This window comes from Rhinopithecus roxellana, chromosome 7 (genome assembly GCF_007565055.1).
Source record: "Rhinopithecus roxellana isolate Shanxi Qingling chromosome 7, ASM756505v1, whole genome shotgun sequence".
NCBI classification, from domain to species: domain Eukaryota; kingdom Metazoa; phylum Chordata; class Mammalia; order Primates; family Cercopithecidae; genus Rhinopithecus; species Rhinopithecus roxellana.
Window position 1 is genome coordinate 153,671,098 of NC_044555.1, and position 25,861 is coordinate 153,696,958.

The following is a 25,861-nucleotide window of genomic DNA, read 5'->3' on the forward strand; positions in this document are numbered from 1 at the left end:
AAAAGTGGCGCCAGGCGCGGTGGCTCAAGCCTGTAATCCCAGCACTTTGGGAGGCCGAGACGGGCGGATCACGAGGTCAGGAGATCGAGACCATCCTGGCTAACCCAGTGAAACCCCGTCTCTACTAAAAAATACAAAAAAACTAGCCGGGCGCGGTGGCGGGCGCCTGTAGTCCCAGCTACTGGGGAGGCTGAGGCAGGAGAATGGCGTAAACCCGGGAGGCGGAGCTTGCAGTGAGCCAAGATCCAGTCACTGCACTCCAGCCTGGGCGATAGAGCGAGACTCCGTCTCAAAAAAAAAAAAAATAAATAAAATTAAAAAAAAAAAAAAAAGAAAGAAAGTGGCTTGAATTTCAAAGAGGAATCAGTTAAATCTATTTTCTCTTCCTCTCTCACATTTTTCACACTCTGCCTTCACCATCACACCCTTGTTGACTGTGAATATCACACAAAAGGTACTTATTTCTGTTCTTCACAAGGTTCAATTAAAGAAATTGGTTTTCAACTCTGGCCTTTGGGAAAAAGACAAGGAACATAGGTAAACAAAGTCATAATTAAAGAGATATCTTAACTTTAGCCAATCATTGATGAACCACTCTCCTTGCTCATGAGGCGGGAGCGGGTCACAGAACTGCCATGGCGGGAGAGTTGGTCACGAAACTCTGAAGCCATAAAGTAATAAAGAATTGGATCCAGAAGGCAGCAGAGACTTGCAAGGCACAGGCAAAAGGGGTGGAAATACAGTGCGATTCGGACAATGGGACAACTGCTAATGATGGTTTCCTTTACCATGGTGTAAAAAATAAAGTTAATATGATAGGGAGTGAAGCAGATGAAGAAGACTGCAGCACACATGAACACCATCCGCAGTGCTTTCTGCCTCTCACTGATCCCTTGGAAAGCCATTGGTGGCTGTCTCAAGGATATAGTAGTTTTCCAGGTACACCATGCAATGATGATCACTGGGATCACAAATCCTGCAAGCTCAGCAACTGTAATCATCCCGACCAATGCAACTGCATTCATTTGCTTGTATCCAAGATCAGCAAAGCAGGACTTGTTGTTGTCTAAGTCTGTGCTTCTCAGGATGGGAAATGGCAAACAGGCAGTCCCCACAATGATCCAAATGGCAGCACTGATGCCCACATCGTACCTACGCTTCCAGTCTCTGGCCCTGAAGGGCTTGAGGAGAAAAAAGCACCTTTGAAGACTGATGCACGTCAGGAAACAAATGCTAGCATACATGTTGAGATACTTCAAGTAGAAGCAGAGCAGGCAAAGTCCTCTCTGGAAAGGCCAGTGGTGGCTGATGTAATAGTAAATCCGGAGGGGTAAAGATAGTACGTGAGCAAGGTCAGCCACAGAGAGGTTGATCATGAAAATGATGGCTTTATTTTTCTTGCTGATGAAGCGGCACAGAACCCACAAGGCTGCACTGTTAGCCAGAAGACCAGGAATGAATATGAGGATATAAGTGGTTGCATAAAGGGAGTATTGAAATTTCACATTAGTGACATTACAGTTAATCTCAGCAGTGCTGGTACTGTTGCTACGCATCTTGAATGTTTCAGTATATTTGTCAAGGTAAGCCATGGATTTATGGTTCCTGCCCAAAGTAAAACAAAATAAAGAATATAATGGTTAATTAGTTCTTTAGTTAACACCAAGATCTCTCTTGTATACTTGCAGAAGCACAGACTGTTAGAATTAGAAGAGACCTGTTTACATATAAAGAATTAGAGGCTCAAGGAAAATACAATACTGATCCAAAGTCACCCAATGTAACAGTTTAGGAACCATAAAATTGTCCCAAAACTGCCCCCCACTCGAGATTCTCTAAGTTGTATTTTGCAGGCAAAAGTGTCTTGAAATATTAAATCTTTTATTCTGACCACAGCAAAAACAGCATACAATTCGAGTATATTTATTTTGCCTCCAAATTCGTCTTGTCCAAAGCCCTGGTTAGATTAAATACTGCTCACTCCCAATTGCCATAGTAGAAATTTAGCCCCACATTTTAGGTTCCCATGCCTGTCCTTTGTCTGGCATTTTGCTCATTGGATCCTGGCTTCTTATCTTGGAAACCCAGCACTTGAAGAATGGTCCTGCCTCCTTAATCCTGCATTGTCAATGTCCTGGCTGATTTTCAAGACCTGAGAGTGTGACCTCATTATTCTATCATAATAACTTGTGACTCTAGGTTATCCTGCAGTTTGTCTTTCTCCCTAGGCTTGGGTATCCAAATTTACATAAAAAGTTTTAATAATACATGAATTTAGAAGCTGAAATAGAGTATTTTCCTTCGTATAATCTTGGAGGGGAAGACACCAATTCTACCTCTAAGTAGAATCCTGTACTTGTGTGGCAACATTCACATGGCAAATTATCCAACAGTCACAATGAACACTGCTTTGGACACTAGCAAAACAGGGACTTTGAAACCATTTTTGAAGACAGTTTAAAATGTAATGCTTTCTTTATTCATGAAAGTAATCGTTATGAAGAGATTCCTTCTTTTTTGGACTTCCTTAATCATATTTTATGATTTAGTATGGTTTTTATTATGTGTTATATTAAGGTATAGAGAGAGTAGAGTAATCTTTAGAGTTGATCAGAGGCTGGACATGGAATTATGCTGATCGCCTGCAGATAAGAATGGTAAGAGAGCCACAGACTACTCATTTTGCTTTAACTATCTTGTAGAATTTCAGACTGGGGAGGACCTTTGGAAATCATCAAATTCACTCTCCACATAATACAGATAGAAGCAAGGCCCAGAGAGAGGAGTTTATTATGGTCACACAGCTGTTAATGGAAGATCTGAGACTTGAAATGGAAGGACAAGGGGCCTTGCCTCCATTCACACCCTTCCCTTCATCTTTGTTCTTCTCCCCATGACAAATTTCACAAACATACCTTCTGTGCATATTGCAGGAATGTTTACTGTATTTCGAGCTAGAAGTGGAAAAAAACCAATGTACTGAGGTTGTTTCTCAGAAGAGGAAGGGTTTCTGTTGTTTATTGTTTTTATTTTGTTTTGTTTGAAGTAAGTTTACAAAAAACAAAGGAGTAAACTGGTTTTAGATTCTCCCCATAAGTAACAGAATGTCTTCCTATGTCATGTTACATCCTGCTCCAGGAAATAGAGTTGTGCTAACAAAAACAGAGCCTCAAGTGATGAATTCACAGATAAAGGAGTGTGGATGTTATGAGCTGCTGTTACTGTAAATTATTCTTTTGCTTTCCCCCCGTTCTATTCCATCTCCCGATTTGTCCTCTTATTTATGATACGTCTTAAATAGTCATGCAGTCATCTTGCTTATGTATGTGTTACTTAGAATGGAGGGTGGAAGGGACTCTCACAAGTGGAAAAGGCAGGAAATAATTATGTTGTGACCATCAAGGATGTATCCCAGAATCTGTAATGGAAGTTTTCAAGTGTATTATTTAGTTTAATTTAATTTTCACAACTGTCCTAAAATGTAGGAACTATTATCACCCTATGATCTGGATGAAAAAACTGAGCTTCACAGACATTCAGTAAATTGTCTTAAGTAGCAAAGCTAGAAAAAGGATAAAGATAGGATTTACTATCATTCCTGGCTTGTTCTGAAGCCTATGGTATTTCCACTATGCCACTTTCCTCTCCCTGACTAGGAGGGGCTACTTAGTAGAATTCGGCTATCTTAACTATTACTCCACATGCCTTTGCATGCTCATAGCTTAGCTCCCACTTATAAATGAGAATACCTGGTTTTTGGTTTTTCACTCCTGTGTTACTTCACTTAGAATAATGGCCTCCAGCTCCATCCATATTGCTACAAAAGACATTATTTCAATTTCACTGTGACATGTGAAGAGCATATTGTGGCAGAACCATTCTAATCCCATAGTAGGAACTTATATAACACTGGAATTCCTCTATTTGGACAGTCAGAATAGAAATAAACATCTGTCCCTACTTATGCCACACTGTTCCCACCCTACCACCTACTTTGATTTTACTGTTGGCACTGCTTCTACTATCAAATGTTGTCCACACACAGGCTGTGAGAGAGCAAAGAAAGATCCATCAGTGCATTACAATTTCAGGAACTAAGAACTGTTCATAACCATACTTTCCTGCAGTCACACTTCCACTTTTGCACTTAAAAGAAATGGCTGTTTGTTTTAGCTTCACTGGGTGTAGAAAGTTTCACTTACAAAACAGGCACGTTCTGTTCACACCTCCCTGTTAAATAGCAGAGCCCAATTATGCCAGAACAGCAAGCTAGAGGTCAAGTTCACACCTTTTTTTTCTTTTCTTTTTTTAAATGTGGGTTCTTATGCCTCTGCAATTCACAGTTCATTGTGAGCTTAGAGATTTGCATGGCTTGTTTCCAAAAACCTATTTTTTGCTTCAGGCTGAAGGGAAGGTAAGAAAGGCTTCCCCCCCCACCCCACCTTAGATCTTCTTAGTGACCATTAGATGTAAAATCCCCATGATGAGGAGAAGCAGAAAGTATTTATTTGGGGTTGAGCAGAAACATAGACTCTCTTGGAGGGAACATTTAGCTTGCTGTGGACAATTGTGTCATTTCTGAAATATAAGAAAGAAGAAGCTAAGAAGCGACAAACAAGAAAATCCTGGATGGAAGGACTAAAATCAGAGTATACTCCTCTCTGTTCCCTCAGTCCATCTCTCTCTCTTAATGTCTGTCTCTCTTTCTCTCTCTCTCTTTCTCTCTCTCTCTCTCGCTCGCTCTGTGTGTGTGTGTGTGTGTGTGTGTGTGTGTGTGTGTGTGTGTCTTTCTCTTCCTCTCTCTGTCTATCTATGAGTCTGGCTCTATTGTTGCCTATTTGTGGGCAGTTTGCTCCCTTTGTGCTGCCAATTTATCTCCCTTCCAATCTGGACATATTCTTGGTTCCTGTCTCATAGGGATGTGGGATTGGTGATTCATTCCTGAGTCTGTGCTTCCCTTTTCAGTCAGTGCCCTCACTCCCCTCCCAGACACTCAGGCTGGAAATTAGGGAGTAATTCTGACCTTTGCCACTATATTTCCTCCCATAGACATTAAAAAAACCCAGAAAACCCAGGTAATTCTTCCTTCCATGTAAAATCATCTCTAATCTATCTCCACCTCTACTGTCACCATCCTAATACAGGCCGCTGTCATCAACCCTATTGACTATTGCAACAGCTTCCTTACTAAACTGTTTGCATTCCAATCCTTCCCCTAAAGTTCATTCTCCATACCATGTCTAACATTAACATTAAGTATAACTACCACTTATTTAGGGTTGCCTTTTATTTACAGGTTAAACACCTTATTCATTATCTCATTCATCCTCGCAGGAGCCCTGTGATTATTTCCACATTGCAAATGAGAAAATTGAGACTCAAAGAGGTTAAGTAAGTTGTGCTGACGTCACAAAATTCACATGTCTGGTTCCTTTTAACCTCAGTCTGTGGGTCTGAGAGACCTTAACCACCCACTCAATCTAGGTAATCCTATACATCATTACACACTCTCACACTCTCTGCTCTTTCTCTTTGTAGTATCAACATTTGCAATTTGGGCTTTTTTTATTTGTTTATTGGTTATTAATCTCACTGTGCTGTTAAGTCCATCAGTGCCAGAAAAAGATCTCCTTTGTTCATCACCATATGGCCAAGACCCAGCCTAGGAAGCATTCAAAGAACCTATAAAAAGTATAATTGAACTGAACTGCTTACACAGTAGTTCAAAGTTTTTGTTTAGAAGTATTAAGCACAAATTAAAAACCTTGATATATCAACTAATACATTTCTGATGCCTACTATTTCCCTAAAATGTTGTCTTCTGACTTGGGCTGCTCCTATCAATATTCCCTGCACCTATTCTTTTCACCTCAGGAAAGCAATACTTGTAGAGGCCTGAGAAAAGAGAAAATAAATCATTTAGAAATCACAGGTGGTCAGACATATCCTATGGGTAGAAACTAGCACAATCCAAGGTCTCAGGGTATCATCAATACTATTATCTGGACCTCAGGTAAAGGACAGTTTCCTTTCTTCTTGTGATAGTTTGAAACACCGCATGTTCTCACTCATAGGTGGGAACTGAACAATGAGATCACTTGGACTCGGGAAGGGGAACATCACACACTGGGGTCTATCATGGGGAGGGGGGAGGGGGGAGGAGGGAGGGATTGCATTGGGGAGTTATACATGATATAAATGATGAATTGATGGGTGCTGACGAGTTGATGGGTGCAGCACACCAACATGGCATAAGTATACATATGTAACAAACCTGCACGTTATGCACATGTACCCTAGAACTTAAAGTATAATAAAAAAAAAAAAAAAAAAAAAAAAAAAAAAAAAAAAAAAAAGGACAGTTTCATGATTTGCTTTCATAGTTATCTCAACCTTTTATTTTGGTTGGTTGTCATTCTGTGAAGGAAATCAGAAAATGACTTGTTATCCACCTACACATGGGACCTGAAATGGGAGTGAGGAGGCTGCATCATATAGTCGCTAAAGCTCTCTACACTTGAAAAGAAAACATAAAGGGAAATAATTCTATTTACTTTTTTCCATGGCTTTTTGAGGACTTTGGCTGCTTTAAAGCCCACACTCAATCAGCATATATTCAATAAGCCTTATCCTATTAACTATTTGCTAGGTTCTATGGAGAATATAGAATCATCCACAATGATCTGTGTCCCTGAGAAACTTCCTGTCTTTTAAAAGTGAAGGAAATAAAAATATTTTATCCTAAAATATATTTACTTAAAATATTTTGAAATGATTGCCTCAGGGCTCACAGACTGAGGTGGGAAATATTTGCATCTGCAAAGAATATCCATTAATGCAACCATGTCTCTCCCATTCTATGCTTTTCTCAGATCCAGGAGAGATTGAGTCTGACATCTTTAAAAGTCGGAAAAGCAACATTTACAATCTATTCTCTCTGACAGAGGTTTCATCTATAACAAGGCCAACTCTGTCACCAAGCCTCTTACTTTCTTCCTCCAATAACTTGTCTTGCCACTAAAAACTGTTTTTGAACATACTCTGAGTCTACATTTATTCTCTAATTTCAAGATAGTATATAAGCTTTTCTTACCTGTTGGGAAATTGAGTCTTCATTCTGAAGGCTCCTATGTATATACCTTAGATAAATTTGTATTCCTTATCTCATATTAATCAATCTGCCTCATGCCAGTGATTTTGTAGCAAACCTTGAGAGGGCCAAGAGCCTATACCCCTACAGGGGTAACATTTAAAAATCTCTAACATCACAATCAGTGAATAGCAACAATTGAAGTGAATGGGACAGGTGATGAGAATCCCTCATGTTGGCACAGCATCATTTCTGTGAATTAAGTAGGAGAGATACTAGTCCTATTTTAGCTGCTAAAGATAATATATAGGATTTAAATAGAACAATGGATAACTCAGGAAAAGTGAGGTAAATTTTAACTTTATCTCTTCCCTCACCACCATCTTTATTTTTCTCTCCAACCCTGTTCCCGTTTTCTGCCACCGATGGAGAGAAAAATAAAGATGGTGGTTGGGGAAGAGATAAAGTTAATCTCACTTTGTCTGAATTATCCATTGTTCTTTTTAAATCCTAGCAACCTTTCAAAGTTGAAGTCAAGTTCCAGCTCTTCAAAAATTCTCCATAAGCATGACCATTTTTACTGGTTATTATCGATACATTTCATCTGAATCTTAACAGTTTGTGATTTCATCCAAGTAGAAGTTCTGCTATGTGGGTGTCCTATATGCTAATGGCAAAGGATGATGGAGTGGAGTGGGAAATTCCAGAGAAAAATAATACATGGTTGTTGCCTTCAATAAATTTCATGGGATATTTATTATTATCAATAAAGTCACATGGGACAGCCATAAGTTAACTAAACCATAACAGATTTCAGAAACATTTCGTGAAAGAGGTAACAAAGACATTTCTGTGGAAGCAGAAGTAAAGTGCATAGAACAAAAAGACTGGCAGTCAATTTTTTAATAAGTAGTTTGGGGAATGGGTAGGATTTTGGAGAAGAAAAGATGAGAAAGATTTCCAGCGATGAATAAATAACATCCAAGGGTCACAAAATATAAAAATGAATGATATATTGAAAGGAATAATAATAATTCTATCCCAGCTGGTGAATAGGATAACATGGTGGAGAGGGTGGAATGGGAGGTATGAGTCAAGAAAGGTACTAAAAGGGAAAAGATACTATAAAGGTAGATGGGACCAGGTCATGAAAAACTTTTAATGCACTTCATGAGGAATCATCGAAGGATTCTGTAAAGAGATGCGATATCACCATACTTGTGTTTTAGAAAGGTCGGGCTGCTGGCCAGGTGTGGTGGCTCACACCTATAAACCCAGCACATTGGGATGCCCAGGTGGGCGGATCGCTCGAGCTCAGGAGTTTGAGACCAGCCTGGGTAACATGGCGAAACTTCATCTCTACAAAAAAATATAAAAATTAGTTGGGTGCGGTGGCGCAGCTATGTGGTCCCAGCCACTAGGGAGGCTGAGGTGGGAGGATTGCTTGAGCCAGGGAGGCAGATGTTGCAGTGAGTTCAGATTGCACCACTACACTCCAGCCTGGGTGACAGAGAAAAACCCTGTCTCAAAAATAAATAATACTTTAAAAATGAATAAATAAAAAATAGAAAAGTCATGCTGGCAGCCATGTGGAAGATGAATTGAAGAAATGGGACACAGGGAATCCAAATTGCTTTGGGAGTATATAGGAAGACCAACAGTTGAGGTTTGCCTGTGACTGAGGGTTTTTTGGGACATAGTATTTTCGGTGCTAAACCTGTGACAGTCCAAAGCAAAGGGAATAGTTGGTCACCCTATTATATTAGAATTTAAAGTAAAAGTCAGATATGGAATTGAGCAATTTTCAAGACTGCTTGAGGAGTCAAAGATGATTTCATTTATAAAACATGTTAAAAAAAAAAAGGTATCACAGTTTTGCACTTTTCCAAAGCAACTTCATATGCAGCAACTACCAGCATTCACTTCTGCTGATAATCTGAATCCATTCACCTATTTCTTATTCCAGTATTTTTCAGTGTTGTACCATCTGCCAACTCTCATCAATTCCTAACTCTTCAAATGGTTTGCTTTCTCTAACATAATGACTGAGCTTCACTACAAATTGTGCTATACTAACTTGCACCATACATTTCCAGAAACCTTCAATATCCAAATACCTCAATTTCTCCTAGTCTCACATAGCATCACCCCTCACCTTATTTTCTCCTGTGTCTAACTTAGATTAAATAGTTGGCCAAATTATCCACTCTTACACAAGAATATTCAACTTCTTTGTTCTTCATTCTTCTGCTGTACCAGCCTGACAAGATCCTAATCCCAGCTTAAGTCCACAACACATTTTCTTTCTTACTATCCAAGTGTCTTAATTATCCCATTAAAATACTAGTGTGTATTTGAAATGGCACAAGTAGAAATTAATGACCTCCAGTCTAAGATTATTTTCCTCTACTCTCTTTTTGCATGAACCTGATTAGTATCTTCTCCTATTCTCATGGTGGCTAATCAGCTCCTTTACTATTCTGCTAAAGCTTCTTCCTCTTTCTCCTGCTCCCCATCCTCCATTTTTCTCAGAAGACTATTTGTTTTAGCCCTTAGCTCAAAGAGTAAATTAAGATTATTAGGTGAGAAGAAATCAGCTTCATCTATTGTCCTTTCCCAACCCACATAATTTTATTTATAGCTGCAATCTTCTTACTTCCCAACACAGCTGTCCTTCCTGTTGCTCAAGATGAATTATCACACTCTTCTTACCTCCCTAAGGATTCTCTTTCATTGATTGTTCCCTTTCACTCCTAGAAAATCGTAGTTTTCTGCACTCTTAGCTAGATCTTTGTCATCAAGTTTTTTCTCCAACTCCCAAAGTAATTTTCTTGTCTACGCACCTTATTCTAGCTCTTTGTTGCCTTCCTGTCCTTCTATCCATAGTTGTTTACACCAGTTTTTTTCTTTTCATCACCCTATATTCATTCCTTAATGCACTTCAAGGTGGAATACATATCCCCACAACCTCATTTCAGTCAGTACTTCTGTGGTGAATTAACCAGAAAGAGGTGAGAATAGAATTCCCAGTGCCTCCAATGCCAGCATTACAGATGTAATTACTCTTGGTACGTCTAGTTTGAAGTGCTCTGTCCAGGGTACATGCTTCCTATTCCAAAGGTCAGCACCATTAAAAGAGATGCCTTTTCACTTGAAAGAAGGGTCTGTTGGTGAGTGCCAAATCCTGAAGGGAATGACCAGCATAGAGTTTGAATCTAATAAGAAAAGCAGAAAAATCAGCCACCATCTCTGAAATAACAGGATTCACTTACAAAGTGTGTCTCTAAATACTATACAGCCATAAAAAGAATGAGATCATTTCCTTTGCAGGGACATGGAAGGAGCTGGAAGTCATTATCCTCAGCAATCTAACGCAGGAATTGAAAACCAAACACCACATGTTCTCACTTATAAATGGGAGTTGAATTATGAGAACACATGGACACATGGAGAGAAACAACAAACACTGGAGTCTGTTGGGGGCTGTTGGGTGAGAGAGAGCATCAGGAAGAATAGCTAATGGATGCTGGACTGAATAACTAGGTGATGGGATGATCTTTTCAGCAAATGACCATGACACACATTTACCTATGTCACAACCCTGCACATCCTGCGCATGTATCCCTAAACTTAAAATAAAAGTTGAAGAAAAAAAAATAGAAAGAAAAACAAAGATCAAAGTATGTCTCTAAAGATATTCCTGTTAATAAAAATGGTACAATGTAATGACTAAAACTCCATCATATTCCTTTTTTACCTGGAGCCCAATTCAGAGGTCAATATTTTACTTCTGTCTCAATATCGCATCTCAACTCCCATTTTTTCCTTACATCAGGCAACCCTACTCTCACTCCCCTCTTCTTCGAACTCCTATTGAATTTGTAGGCTGCACTGTGAGAAGGTAAGACTACAGAGCATAGGCACATATTAACAGAGCCTTAGGCATTTTTGCTTGTAAAGTCTCTCTCATGAACCACTCTCCCAAACAACAGCCATAATCTTTCTCCTTTCTGCTACTGAAGAAAATGTGGTCAAAGCAAGAATAGTAAGGTTTTGGTCTAAGAAATCTGAACACCTAAGAGCTTAAAAGCAGGCAATCCAGCTTTCTATTTGAAATCCAACAGGAATCCCTTAAGCTTAATTAGGAATCTGGTCACTGAAAACTTTATTTTGTGGAAATAACTAAATGTTTTCTCACAATGCAAACGTGTGGCAGGTCTTTAAATGTGATTCACTGGGGCTGAGTCCAAAACTTTACTAGATACTAGTACCATCTACCCCAAAGCAGCTGCTCTTTCCAACCAACTAGCTCAGCGTTGTGGTTTTCACAAAGTTACAGCCAAAGTGAGCTTATATTATTATGGCATCAGAATTTATATTAGTTTCCTAAGTCCCAGTGAAGAAATTTCCACATCCTGTCAGTAATTAGCTAAGTGCTATTCACATGTTACCTCTAATCTTTGTAAGAATTCTGAGTTAATTATTACTATAATCCTTTACAGATTAGAAAATGGAGTCTCAGCAGGAGTAAGTGACTTTCTGCAAGTCAGAGTTATTATGATTTCAGCTGTAATAAGGCTTTTCATAAGCACAGAAAGCTGAAGTTATTTTTAACTGAGTAACTTATTATATGGACAGAAACATATTTTAAAGTGGTATTTCTGTGGATAAGACTGTTCCTCAGAGATAAAAAAAAAAAAAAGCTATCGTTTTCGGTTCTAGTTCTAGCAGTTTTATGCATACGCACTACGCGTATAAGGCAAATTGCTGCCCACAAGGTGTCAGGATAGGGTTATATCAAAACCAACATTCTTTATGGAGTTGTGTTTATGAATTCAAATTATAACAAATCTGCAGATAGAAGTACTGGAAGAATTTCTTTACAACAGGAATGATCTGAGTAGGACAAGACTTGCTGTAAGATAGAGAAGACTCAAAAGCAGTAGAATTTTTAGAAAAGTGTACTGGATTTGTAGCTAAGGTACTTGGATTTCAGTAATATTTAAATACTCTTTGTGCTGTTCTGATATGCTCTTTCCCTTCTGTGAGTTTCATTTCCTCATTATTAAAATAATATGATTTAAACTAGATGACCTTTAACTCCCTTCTAGCTCTCATTTGGCGTGATTTCATGAGCATTTCCCCTCTGAACCCTGCCCCTAACTAATACCATCACCATTGCGACTGCTGCCACTTATGCAGCTGGTACCAACTCCATAAATCTTCGCTCTCAATCTTCCCCGTCTTTTCACCCCTCATCAGTAAGTCACTGGCACCACTAAGCAAACATGTTTATCAAATTTACTTCTCCATTTTATTTGATGCTGAGGCCTGTCTGTGGGCTTGTCATCCTGGGAGGAGAAGAAATAATTAAACAGAAAAAAAAGTTGCTGATGGGGGCCCCTCCCACTCTCTAGAGGACAACTTTTAAATGTCATCTGGGAACTTAACTTGCTTTGCTTCATCTTATATTTTTCTTTTATTTTTAACCACTAAATTTCACATGAATTATCCAAAACAATCTGATCTCCATGAACCCGGTGTTCTTCATTCAGCCGTTTACAACCAGAACCAAAGAGTAGCAGTTAGAATTGGAAACTCTGCTGTTTCCTGCATAAATCTATATGAACTCCAAATAAGCCTGTTTGACATCCAAAACACACAAATTTTGACACATTCTGCAAGTATAGACATTTTCCTCTGTTAGAGGAAGTGAAAATTATTTTTATCCTTAAAATGAATTAAAGCAATTAGACCACTACCAAGCAACAACTTAAAGTTTGAATCTGAACTTTTATGCATGAATCTGTATTGGATTTTCAATCATTTAGGAAGGTGGCCTAATTCGATATCATTTTTGCAGTTGTGGCAGCATTTTATGGGTGGAAATAATCATGTTCTTTGGGAAGACCTGGTACCATATCATGTCTCAGTTGTTGGTTCTCTAGCCTGAAACAATTCACTTCATATCCCCGGGCTTCAGTTTCCTCTTTCATAAAATTAGAATAGTTTCTGCCACATAATTTGTTTTAAACATTAAAGAAAAATGTGTGTGAAAATAATAATCTGAGTAAACAGACAACTCCCAGAATGGGAGAAAATATTTGCAGACTATGCATCTGACAAAGGACTAGAAACTAGAATCTACAAGGAACTCAAACAAGTAAGCAATAGAAAAAGAAATAATCTCATTATAAACTGCTCAAAGGACATAAATAGAGATTCCTCAAAAGAAGATATACAAATGGCCAACAAACATGAACAAAATGCTCGACATCACTAATCATCAGATAAATGCAAATTAAATCCAGAATAAAATAGCACCTTACTGCAAATGGCTATTACTAAAAAGCCAAGAAAAATAGATACTGGTATGTATGTGGATAAAAGAGAATGCTTGTACACTGCTGGTGGGAATGTAAATTAATACAATTTCTATAGAAAACAGTATGGGGATTCCTCAAAGAGCTACAAGTAAATCTACCATTTGATACAGCAATCCTACTAATCACAATTGCAAAGATGTGTAATGAATCTATATGCCAATTGACTAACGAGTGGATAAAGTAAATGTGGTGTATATACACTATAGAATACTCCTCTGCCATAAAAATGATCGCAATAATGTATTTTGCAGTAACTTGAGTGGAGCTGGAGTCCACTATTCTAAGTAAAATAACACAGGAGTGAAAAATAATAATAATAAAAAGATGTTCCCACTTATAAGTGACAGATAAGCTATGATTATGCAAAGGTATACAGAGTGATATAATGGAATCTAGAGACTCAGAAGGGGGAGGGTGAGACAGGCTAGGGTGATGGGTGCACTAAAAATCTCAGAATTTACTGCTATATAATTTATCCATGCAACAGAATAAACACTTGTAGTTCAAGAAAATACTGAAATAAAAATTAAAAAAAGAAAATGTGTGTAAAAGTACCTATTTTCATGTCTGATATCCAGTAAGCATTAAATAAATGTGAGTTCATTTCCTCTTTATTTGTACACAGAGTGATATCCAAGGGCCTTTGGTTGGATCCTATACATTTCTTGATTTAGAAAATCCCTTAAGAAGTGTAGTTGTAGCAGAGGACTAGAATATCTAGAGCAGTAATTTTTTAAGTGAAAGGGTAGAAAATAAGTGTTACTTGAAAAAACATATTCCTTATTATAACAAATATATCTGGAAAACAAAATAAAAAATGTCATTATTGTTTCTACAATAAAAATCGTGAAAGTAGAGATTTACAAAATCTTCTTAGCTGTTGGGCATTTAATACTTGGAAAATGTCAATGTGATGGAGCAGATTTTTCTACAAGTCCGCGGTCTGGTTCCTAGGAAGGCAAGTTCACAGTAACCTTGTAGTGAAATGCTTATGTTTCTCAAAGGGAACCTTGGTTTTAAAAGATTGAGAAATGCCGATTGAGTGTCATTGTCACTGTGGAAATCAGATTTCAGAAAGTTTTATCTTTTTTCTTGCATTTTCTCATTTTTTAAAAAGGGAAATTGCTTACAAAGCGTTTGCTTGTGGTCTAAAAGTTGAAGCTCTCATGATGACATTACCTGAAAGAAATATAATGCCATTTGGGAAAGGATACTCAGTTCTTTTGGAGATCTGAACTACACTTCCAGAATGTCCTCTCTAGATAGATTTCCCTATTAAGATCCCATTATTCACCACTCCATAACATTTAACTCTTCTTAGGTATCTAACAGTCTAAATCAAATCATTGGATTACTAGGAAGGAAATTAGAAACCATCTATTCCAAGCCCTCTCCCATTATAATAGATGAGATTATTGAGACCCACAGAAATGAAATAACTCACCAAAGGCCACACCAGTCATTGGTAGAACCTGAACTATAACATAGACTTCTGACTCCTTGCGTATTGATATATCTATTTTATCACTCTACCTGTGATGTATATGAATTGATACTAGGAGAAAACTTCCCCACAAAATATACTGATCTGAAGAATTAATAAATCTTTTTGCCAAAAGCTTTTAAAATAAATCATAGACCCCCGGGAAGCCATTGCCCTGATTGTGAGAACTTTTAGAAAGTCTTGTTTTACTATAAACAGCTCTGTTCTCTTTGCTTGAGCCATTACAGAGAGCTATAGTATAGATAGGCTGCCCCCCCCCCTTTTTTTTGTTTTTGTTTTTGTTTTTGTTTTTGTTTTTGTTTTTGTTTTTGTTTTTTTTTTGAGACAGAGTCTTGCTCTGTCTCCCAGGCTGGAGTACAATGGCACAATCTCAGCTCAGTGCAACCTCCACCTCCTGGGTTCAAGCGATTCTCCTGCCTCATCCTGCCTAGTAGCTGGGATTAGAGGCTCCTGCCACCGCGCCCAGCTAATTTTTGTATTTTTTAGTAGAGACGGGGTTTCGCCATGTTGACCAGGCTGGTCTCGAATTCCTGACCTCAGGTGATCCACCTGTCTCGGCCTCCCAAAGTGCTGGAATTACAACGTGAGCCACCAAGCCCAGCAGGCTGGCCTGTCTTTTGAAACCCCAACTCACTTACTTCAAACCAAAACAACCCAGAAATGTGTTTATTCATTTGGTGTCTTCAGATTTGAGTAGTCTGTACAACTTGAACTCTACAACTTTCCCAGTTGAGCCCCAAAATAAACTGCATTTGGCCAGAGAATCTGTGTTCAACAGGAACTATTGCAAAAACAATTGACCCAAATGTGTGATCTGATTCTAACTATAGTTTACACCATTTTCTACCTCAGTATACCTGCATGTCACCTACGTTCATAAGTGATTAATTTTACTGTGCTGCAATTGCTAACAGATAGATTCTCCAATTAATAGACATCATAATGACTCCACACATCCATTTGAACAACTGAAATAAAAATATTCTCACTTTCGGGATTCTTGGAACTGAGCCTACTCTCCTAGAAAGCACAGCCAAATCTGGTATCATTCTATCTGGACTTATCCTGGTTCCAATTGATTTAGCACAGTCTCCCTTCAGGGACTCCTTAGCTGAAAGTCTCCTTTTGTTTTAGTTATCTTATCTCAGAAGGAGAGAGGTGCTAGTATTCAGAGTAATAGCAATAATAACTGAAAAAAATGAGTGCCTCACTCATGGGCTCTGCTATCCAGTAAGGCTGAACTTCAGTCAAAAAGTAGTTTTCAAAGGATCAAGGAACCACTCTGACCAGACTCTGAAGTCATCTGGGATATTTTCTCCTTTCTTATGACAGGGTCACAAATAAATTTACAGTATTCTCTGGGAGATGCAAACTGCTGTAGAGGAAAGGGAACATGAGTTTAAAGACACAGGTCCTAGACCCACCTATACCACTAACAAGCTGAGTGAACCAAAGTTCTTCACTGTCTCTCAGTTACCCTGACTGTATTGTGAGGGATTTGGATCTCTACAGGCCCTTTCAGCCCCCAGAATCCAGTATCCTACTTTTTACTATTTGTCTCAGTATCTCTAAAAGCTAAATTTTCCAAAGCAAGGATTTTATACCTAAAAATTTTTCTTCATCATGCAACTAGATAAATTATAGACCATAAAAAATTAAATTTACTTTTATTGGCTGAATATGTCAAGTTGTCCCAATGAGTCTCACTGAATATACTCGTCTTACCACTTTGTGCCATCTTCTCTGGTCCCACTCTATAAAGAGTGCTCATCAAAGAGTGAGCTGCATCACAGACTCCATGCTCCTGGCATAATGAAGAAGACTGATGGCATTAACGCTAACTCTGGACTCTGGTCAAATTCAATGGTAATTATCTTTGCTGCTGTTGTAAGACGTCTGAGATGAGAAACCAGTGACAATTTTAATACAGACACTGGCCCCACATACACCTCTGTTCTGATCTTTATGATCACACCAATCTTCCCACATGAAACCACCGATCCCCAGGTGCTAGGCATTAACTTACCCTGGAGCTTAGCTGGGATAAGCGCTCTTGTTTCTTTGCAGGGAGCAAAGGGCAAAAAGCTTTACTCTGGCTGCATGGATCCTGCTGATAACTGACACATTTGTTGTTGAAAGAGGAAGTTGAGTTTATCTGGTGTCTCACCACAGAAACCTTATTTGCACAAATGAAAGGTAAGTCCCTTGAGCAAATGACGTTACTCAAACTTTTTTTTTATTTCATTGGTGCAGAGAAATTCAAATAGCAGAGAGTCAGAGGCTATGCGTACTAACACAATGGCTGTATAACAGCCTTCCTCACTCTATCTCCTTCCTTGAAAACCCGCATATCTAGATTTCCACTGATTCCAGTAGGTTCCACGGTAAGATGAAATTTTCAGGCAAATCTAAAGATCGTTTACCTAGTAACAGGAAAGCTGCAACTTGTGCAAGCCTGAGGGGCAAAGGCTGAGGAAACCTAAAAAATACAAGTCAAAATTAAAAACAGTAGAAGTACCATAGCTTAAGATGTTCCCTCCGTTTGTAGTGTCCCTCTCCCAACCCCTTCGTCTCGAGACTCACAATTTAACACATAGTTTCATTATTTTTGTGTATTTACTATCCGTTTACTGGACTGCACACTGCTTGAGGGCAAAGATCATGTCTGATTCATAGCTATATTCCCAACTTGTCCAGCACAAGACATTTTCATGAACTGTTATTGAATGAATACATCTGGGAATTAATGAATAAACAAATGTTCAAAGAATGCATGAATAAGTAAATGAACATTATTGATTACAGGGTCTCCCTCCAGTGTACTAAAATTCTGGTATTTATGTACAACATATATGAGGCCTTTGAAACTGTGTAAATACAGGAAGATCATACACTTGAGGACTATACTGTCAACTAAGTCTGAGAGTAGTTTTGAGAAACAAGGTTTAAAATGCAGCACAAACCCCTGTTGGCATGTAAGGGAAAGATAAGCTGTCAGCATTGGAAACTAAGAGCTTGGGATGATTGACGGAAATGTCATAACTTGTGAAGACTCGCAAAGGGAGAGGGTACTCATCCTGGCTGATGTATGTCAAATGAAACAAGTTTAGCCTTGCAATCCGCTTCTTAATTTTGATTTCAAATGTTTATTCAGCTCCTATCTTTTGTTAATTTAGGTTTCTGACTTGGAATCCCTTCTGAAAGGAGAATACACTGACAGACCAACACACATCTCAGTCCATTTGGAAGTTCTGTTCCTCACTATGGTTAGTGTGAGCCAGTTTTCCTAGGGTAAGATTCTTCTATGAACAAACAAAAAAGTTCCAGACCTGTTGAGCTTTGAAGGCAAACCCTGGGATCCAGAAATAAAAGAAATCATTTTCTTACAATTGGCTACCATCACCACATCCCAGCTTTATTTCACAGACAAAACCTTCACATTGCGAGTAGGAAGCCTGCCAGATTATTTCATTTCTGTCTTGCATGCAAGTAGCTTCTTCTGTCACTGACTCTAAAAAGGGAAGAAAAATAAAACCAGAAGTCAGTGTCTCAATTGAAATGAAGAAAAATTTTAATTTAGGTAAATTTTAAGTGTTAATTATTGATATGGTTTGGCTCTGTATGCCCTCCCAAATCTCATCTTGAATTGTACTCCCATAATTCCCATGTGTTGTGGGAGGGACCTGATGGCAGATCTTTAGAATCATGGGGACAGTTTCCTCCATACTGTTCTCCTGGTAGTTAATAAGTCTCTTGAAATCTGATAGTTTTATAAGGGGTTTTTGCTTTTGCATCTTTCTCATTTTCTCTTACCACTGCCATGTAAGAAGTGCATTTAGGCTCCCACAATGATTCTGAGGCCTCCCCAGCCATGTGGATCTGTTACGTTCAATTAAATCTATTTTTCTTCCCAGTCTCAGGTATGTCTTTATCAGCAGCATGAAAACAAACTAATACAATTATAATGAACAAATCTGTGGAGAAACAAAGCAAGCTGATAACCTAACAGTCATCTCCAATTAACTTTTAGAAGAAAGTCTTTTTGTTACTAGATATGACTTATGGTCTACAAATAATTGTAAACTAAAACCAAGTAATAAGTACCCTAATTATAAGATTTTTAAAAGTAGTGCAGTTGTACTATTTTACCAATAGTTCTAAATTCTTCCCTTATTCTTATGTATGTCATCAGAGTTTACTTTAAATGATGAATTATGTTTTCCATAGGCTGGGAGAAGTGTATGGCTTGGTGCTTCAAAGGCTTTTAATTCTCTCTAACAGTATCAATAAATGAGGAGTGATAGCTATTGTTGAGGATGTTATTTATTACCATATATTGTGTTTCCTAGGTAACCCTAGAGCTCTATATGATTTAGTATGAGGAGAAGCTAGATGTTTTCCTAAGCAAATGATTAAATTTTATTTTTATGAATACTGACTTTGTAATTGGTCACGCATCTCTTTTTACAAAGTCAGATTAAAAATCTTGAACCAACATAGAATCTACTGGTAGCAACTGTGGAGATTTTTTATGGTATGCTTTGTGGGATTCATTTTTATCATATCTCAATTTTTATGTCTTTGCCAATTTTTTCATTATTAATTTTTATCCACTTTAACTTATGTTATCTTCTTTTTTTATTATACTTTAAGTTCTAGGGTACGTGTGCATAACATGCAGGTTTGTTACATGTGTATACTTGTGCCATGTTGGTGTGCTGCACCCATCAACTTGTCAGCACCCATCAACTCGTCAGCACCCATCAACTCGTCAGCACCCATCAACTCGTCATTTACATCAGGTATAACTCCCAATGCAATCCTTCCCCTCTGCCCCCTCCCCGTGATAGGCCCCAGTGTGTGATGTTCCCCTTCCCGAGTCCAAGTGATGTCATTGTTCAGTTCCCACTTATGAGTGAGAACATGCGGTGTTTGGTTTTCTGTTCTTGCGATAGTTTGCTGAGAATGATGGTTTCCAGCTGCATCCATGTCCCTACAAAGGACGCAAACTCATCCTTTTTATGGCTGCATAGTATTCCATGGTGTATATGTGCCACATTTTCTTAATGCAGTCTGTCACTGATGGACATTTGGGTTGATTCCAAGTCTTTGCTATTGTGAATAGTGCCGCAATAAACATACGTGTGCATGTGTCTTTATAGCAGCATGATTTATAATCCTTTGGGTATATACCCAGTAATGGGATGGCTGGGTGATATGGTACTTCTAGTTCTAGATCCTTGAGGAATCGCCATACTGTTTTCCATCTAATTTGAAAATAATTGAGGTTCACAGTTCACTCTGTCCTTTATTTTTCATTTTTGGATTCCACTAATGTTCCAGAAAGGACTGAAAGTTGTTTCAAGGAAGAATGTTAGAAGAAGATAATAATGGTTGAACTAGTTTAGTGTAAACTAGTAGACTTCCATGTCTGATTATGTATTTACAGAGTATTCCTATGCATTTTTGAAAACCAATCATTTAAGAAATACTTAATGAACTACAACAATGAGAAATCTCTCCAAAGCTCTGGGGAAAGGCTGGGATTGGGAAGCAAAAACTACGTTTCCTATCCTCCAAGAGTCTACAGTTTATGTGACAAGTTAATTATTCATAAAATAGTTAGAAAATATAGCACAGTATATAATTTACTGTGAAATTGTGTGGAAATTAAGAAGATAAATTAGCCATGGGCTGAGTCTGTTGGAGAAGGTTTTCTGGTCCTTTCTTGATGGGCAAGTTTTGCTTTAAGCAGTGTTTTCCAAAGAATAAAATGTCCTAGTGGAGACCTACCAAGGTTTTTGTGTTTTAGGTGGTACAAAGAAAAGCTTAAACAATTTAAAGCTGTACATTTATTTTAAATATTTAAAATATAATAAAATTAGCCATACAAATATATGATTTCTTAGATAGTATTTCTTAAGAGGAGGCTAAAGTACATAACTAAATTTTAAATACTGTGATTATTCACAATAAAATACTACACAAAAACCCCACAAAACTGTAGAGGGTATGCCAATAACAAAATCTGTGGAGAAATATTTGAGTGTCTGCAGTGTAGAAAATTTAAAGAGAGTAAAGAAGGCAAGGGATTCCAGGAGAGAGAAGGAATATTGCCAAGGACATGAATGAAGAACAAACATGTAGAATAAACATGTACTGTTTGTGTGAAAGTGAGGACAAGATTTTGTCTGACCCATACGGCATGCTGGAAACAGAGGGAAAGAAGCTTGGAGGATGCAGAGCTAAAAAACGTCTTAGAGTATAGAAGCCATGGAATACAGGAACTAATTGAAAGAATATAAACAGAGTAGGAGGAGGGAAAATAAAATTATTAGTTATTGAGTACTTTCCATGTCCTATCACCATTCTAGGCAATTTGCACACGTCATCTAATTTAATTCATCAAACAATCCTATGGAGTAGGGACTAATATTATCGCCCATTATCTGCATTAATGAATTGAAGCACGGAGAAATTAATTAACTTCTCAAATATTGTAAACAAGGAAGTAGGAGAGGCAAGATTCAAACTCACATGTGCCTCGCTCGACACCCTGCTTCCTTTCTACCATTCTTTGAATGATCACGGAGACAATAGTATACAGAATGGATTGCAGGAGGGGACAAAACAGGAGGTGAAGATCTCTTTTAGAGGATAGACCATTATATTTGAGGTAATTAGAGCCTAGATAGGGACAATGACTGTAAGAATGAAGATAGAGGATAGTTTCAAAACAATATTTTTCTCAAAGAGCTCTTAAGGCTGTAATCAGTAAAATGAAAGAGGAAATGAATTTCCACAAATAGGAATAAAAAAACTTTCAAGGGGTTCAACTTTTGCATATTTTCCATTAAGACTTTTTTTGAGTCATATGATGAAGTGTATCTTCTTTCCGTGAGAAAAACATACTTTGTAGCTGGAAAAGAGGTTCTTTTTTCTGAAACCCAGAGACTTGTTTTGGAGACAGGTTTACCACTTGGCCAGTTCTTGAGGGCCCCTGTGAAGAATCTATAGTCTTGACAAGGAAAATGATTCACATAATATGAATTTTTAATCAAATGTGTTTCGGAAAATTTTCATAAGAAAAGATTGTATTCAGTCAAATAACTGGGCATTTGGGTCAATGTGCTATGTATTAACCAGAAAAAAATGAGATTTCAATAAATTCTAGGTGATCTCTTTGGTGCCTATTTGGTCTAAGCCATAAGCAATGAGCAAGAGGCCAAGGAATGAGGCAAAGAATGGCATCTCTTGTCTCAGTTTTATACTTCAGGCATTGTGCTATGAGACTTATTAACTTTCATATGTGTCACTAGGATTGATCATTGGGAAAATAGTGGAATAGGTGAAGACTACATTTGCACCCTATCTTTCCTTAGTAGCCTTTATATCCAGCATTCTTCTCAAGGATATGGTATGCTTCCAGACCCTCTGGGTTCCTGTTCTTACAAAATAAAGTGATCAGAGTAGGCTCTTCATAGTAAAACATAAAAAAGTATTTAGGAAGAGGGCACTACAAACACAGAAGATTAGATTCTAACTGTCTGCAATTTTAGGCACTGACAAGCAATGAAAGATTGTCCAAATCAGCATTCCTCAAATAAGTAAACATTTTGGGCTCAGAGCAATTTACACTACTAAAAATTATTTAGGATCTCAGAGAGCTTTTGTTTATGTGGGTTATATCTATTGATATTTACCATATTAGGCATTGATGTCAATTTTTTTAAAAACTTCATGTATTCATTAAAATAATAAATTTGTTACGTGTTAATAAAAATAACTTATTTTATAAAATATAACAAATTTACCAAAATAAAAGAAGAGTGACACTGTTTTACATTTTTGCTAACTTCTTTAATATCTGACTGAACAGAAATGGATTCTCATATCTTGCTTTTCATTCATTCTGTTGTAATACGTTGTTTTAGTTGTAATGTTGGGAATAATCTGGCCTCACATGTGTAGGTAGATTTAAAAAAAAAGGGGAGGAGTGTTTTAATAGCCTTTTCAGAAAAATGTACAAATTTTTCTTTCATACTACACCAAAATTAGATAAGCAGTAGCTTTTTACGGGATAAGAGCAATGTGGATTCTGAAAACATACTGATGAACATTTTCTACTCTATTTCAATATAATTCATTTGTCTATATTGTATTTTGAATGATCCTTTAAGTGTGCATTATTGATAACAACATACTTTGGTCATTTGTAGAATATTGGTTCACTGAGTTATGCAAATGTTGACAAAGTTTACCGTACAGTATCACAAATGCATCACATTTGTTAATATCACTACTAATCTCAACAGAAAACTGTTCATTTTATGAGATGAGCATCACTCTGATACCAAAATCTGGCAGAGACACTGTATTTTGTTGTTGTTGTTACAACAAAAAAAAAAAAACTTCAGATCAATATCCCTGTTGAACACTGATGCAAAAAAACCTCAATAAAATACTGGCAAACCAATTCCAGCAGCACATCAAAAAGCCTATCCACCATGATCAAGTCAGCTTCATCCCTGGGATGCAAGGCTGGTTCAACATACTCAAATCAATAAACGTAATCAACCACATAAACAGAACCAATGACAAAAACCACTTGATTATCTCAATAGATGCAGAAAAGGCTTTTGATAAAATTCACCCCTTCATGCTAAAAATTCTCAATAAATTAGGTATGGATGGAACAGATCTAAAAATAATAATAGCTATTTATGACAAACCCACAGCAAATATCATACTAAATGGGCAAAAGCTGGAAGCATTTTTCTTGAAAACCAGCACAAGATGAGTATGCCCTCTTTCACCACTCCTATTCAACATAGTATTGGAAGTTCTGGCCAGGGCAGTCATGCAAGAGAAAGAAACAAAAGTTATTCAAATAGAAAGAGAGGATGTCAAATTGTTTGTTTGCAGATGACATGATTGTATATTCAGAAAACCCCAACATCTCAGCCAAAATCTCCTTAAGCTGCGAAGCAACGTCAGCAAACTTTCAGGATAGAAAATTAATGTGCAAATACAACAAACATTCCTATACACCAGTAATAGACAAATAGCCAAATCTTGAGTAAACTCCCTTTCACAATTGCTGCAAAAAGAATAAAATACCTAGGAATACAACTTACAAGTGATGTGAACGACCTCTTTAAGGAGAACTACAAACCACTGCTCAAAGAAATGAGAGGACACAAACAAATGGAAAAACATTACATGTTCATGGATGGGAAGAATCAATATCGCACAAATGGCCATACTGCCCAAACTAATTTATAGATTCAATGCTATTCCCATCAAGCTACCATTGACTTTCATCTCAGAATTAGAAAAAACAACTTTAAATTTCACAGGGAACCAAAAAAGAGCCCATTTAGGCAAGACAAGTCTAAGCAAAAAGAACAAAGCTAGAGGCATCATGCTACCTGATTTCAAACTATACTACAAGGCTACAGTAACCAAAACAGCATGGTACTGATGCCAAAACAGATATATAGAGCAATGGAACAGAACAGAGGCCTCAGAAATAATGCCACACATCTACAATCATCTGATCTTCAACAAACCTGACAAAAACAACCCATGGGGACAGGATTCCCTATTTAATAAATGATGTTGGGAAAACTGGCTAGTCATATGCAGAAAACTGAAAGTGGACCTTCCCTTACCCTTTGTACAAAAATTAACTCAAGATGGATTGCAGACTTAAATGTAAAACCTAGAACCATAATGACACTAGAAGTAAACCTAGGCAATACCTTTCAGGACATAGGCACAGGCAAAGACTTCATGACTAAAACACCAAAAGATATGACAACAAAAGCCAAAATTGACAAAAGAGATCTAATTAAATTAAAGAGCTTCTGCACAGCAAAAGAAACTCTCTTCAGAGTGAGCAAGCAACCTGCAGAATGGGATAAAGTTTTTGCAATCTATCCATCTGACAAAGTGGTAATATCCATAATCTACAGGGAAGTTAAACAAATTTACAAGAAAAAACAAACAACCCCACCAAAAATTGGGTGAAGGATATGAACAGACACTTCTCAAAAGAAAACATTTATTTGGCCAACAAACATATGAAAAACAGCTCATCATCACTGATCATTAGAGAAATGTAAATGAAAACCACAATGAGATACCTTCTCACGTCAGTTAGAATGGTGATCATTAAAAAGTCAAGAAACAACAGATGCTGGAGAGGATGTGGAGAAATAGGAACGCTTTTACACTGTTGGTAGGAGTGTAAATTACTTCAACCATTGTGGAACTAACTTGTGTGGAGATTCCTCAAGGATCTAGAAATGGAAATACCATTTGAACTAGCAATCCCATTAATGAGTATATACCCAAAGGTTTATAAATCATTTTACTACAAAGATACATTCACATGCATGTTTACTTCAGCACTATTCACAATAGCAAAGACTTGAAACCAACCCAAATGCCCATCAGTGATAGACCAGATAAAGAAAATGTGGCACATATACACCATGGAAAACTATGCAGCCATAAAAAAAGGATGAGTTCATGTCCTTTGCAGGGCCATGGATGAAGCAGGAAACCATCATTCTCAGTGAACTAAAGCAGGAACAGAAAACCAAACGCCACATGTTCTCACTGATAAGTGGGGATTGAACAATGAGAACACACGGACACAGGGAGGAGAGCATCACATACCGAGTCCTGTAGGGGGGCGGGAGGCTAAGAGAAGGATGGCATTAGGAGAAATACCTAATGTAAATGACGGGTTAATGGGTGCAGCAAACCACCATGGCACATGTCTACCTATGGAACAAACCTGCACATTCTACACATGTATCTCAGAACTTAAAGTATAATTTAAAAAAAGAAAAATAAAAAAAGCAAAGAGTT

General features: G+C 37.6%; 1 protein-coding gene across 1 annotated transcript; it reads right to left on the minus strand.

Moving 5' to 3' along the window:
- Nucleotides 1-256: 256 nt before the first annotated feature.
- P2RY10 (P2Y receptor family member 10) lies at nucleotides 257-17,167 on the minus strand. Its single transcript, XM_010383040.2, has 2 exons — nucleotides 17,007-17,167; nucleotides 257-1,605 (listed from the first exon to the last, which is right to left on the minus strand). The coding sequence occupies exon 2, from the start codon at nucleotides 1,590-1,592 to the stop codon at nucleotides 573-575; it is 1,020 nt and encodes a 339-aa protein (XP_010381342.1). The 5' UTR covers nucleotides 1,593-1,605; nucleotides 17,007-17,167; the 3' UTR covers nucleotides 257-572.
- Nucleotides 17,168-25,861: the final 8,694 nt, after the last annotated feature.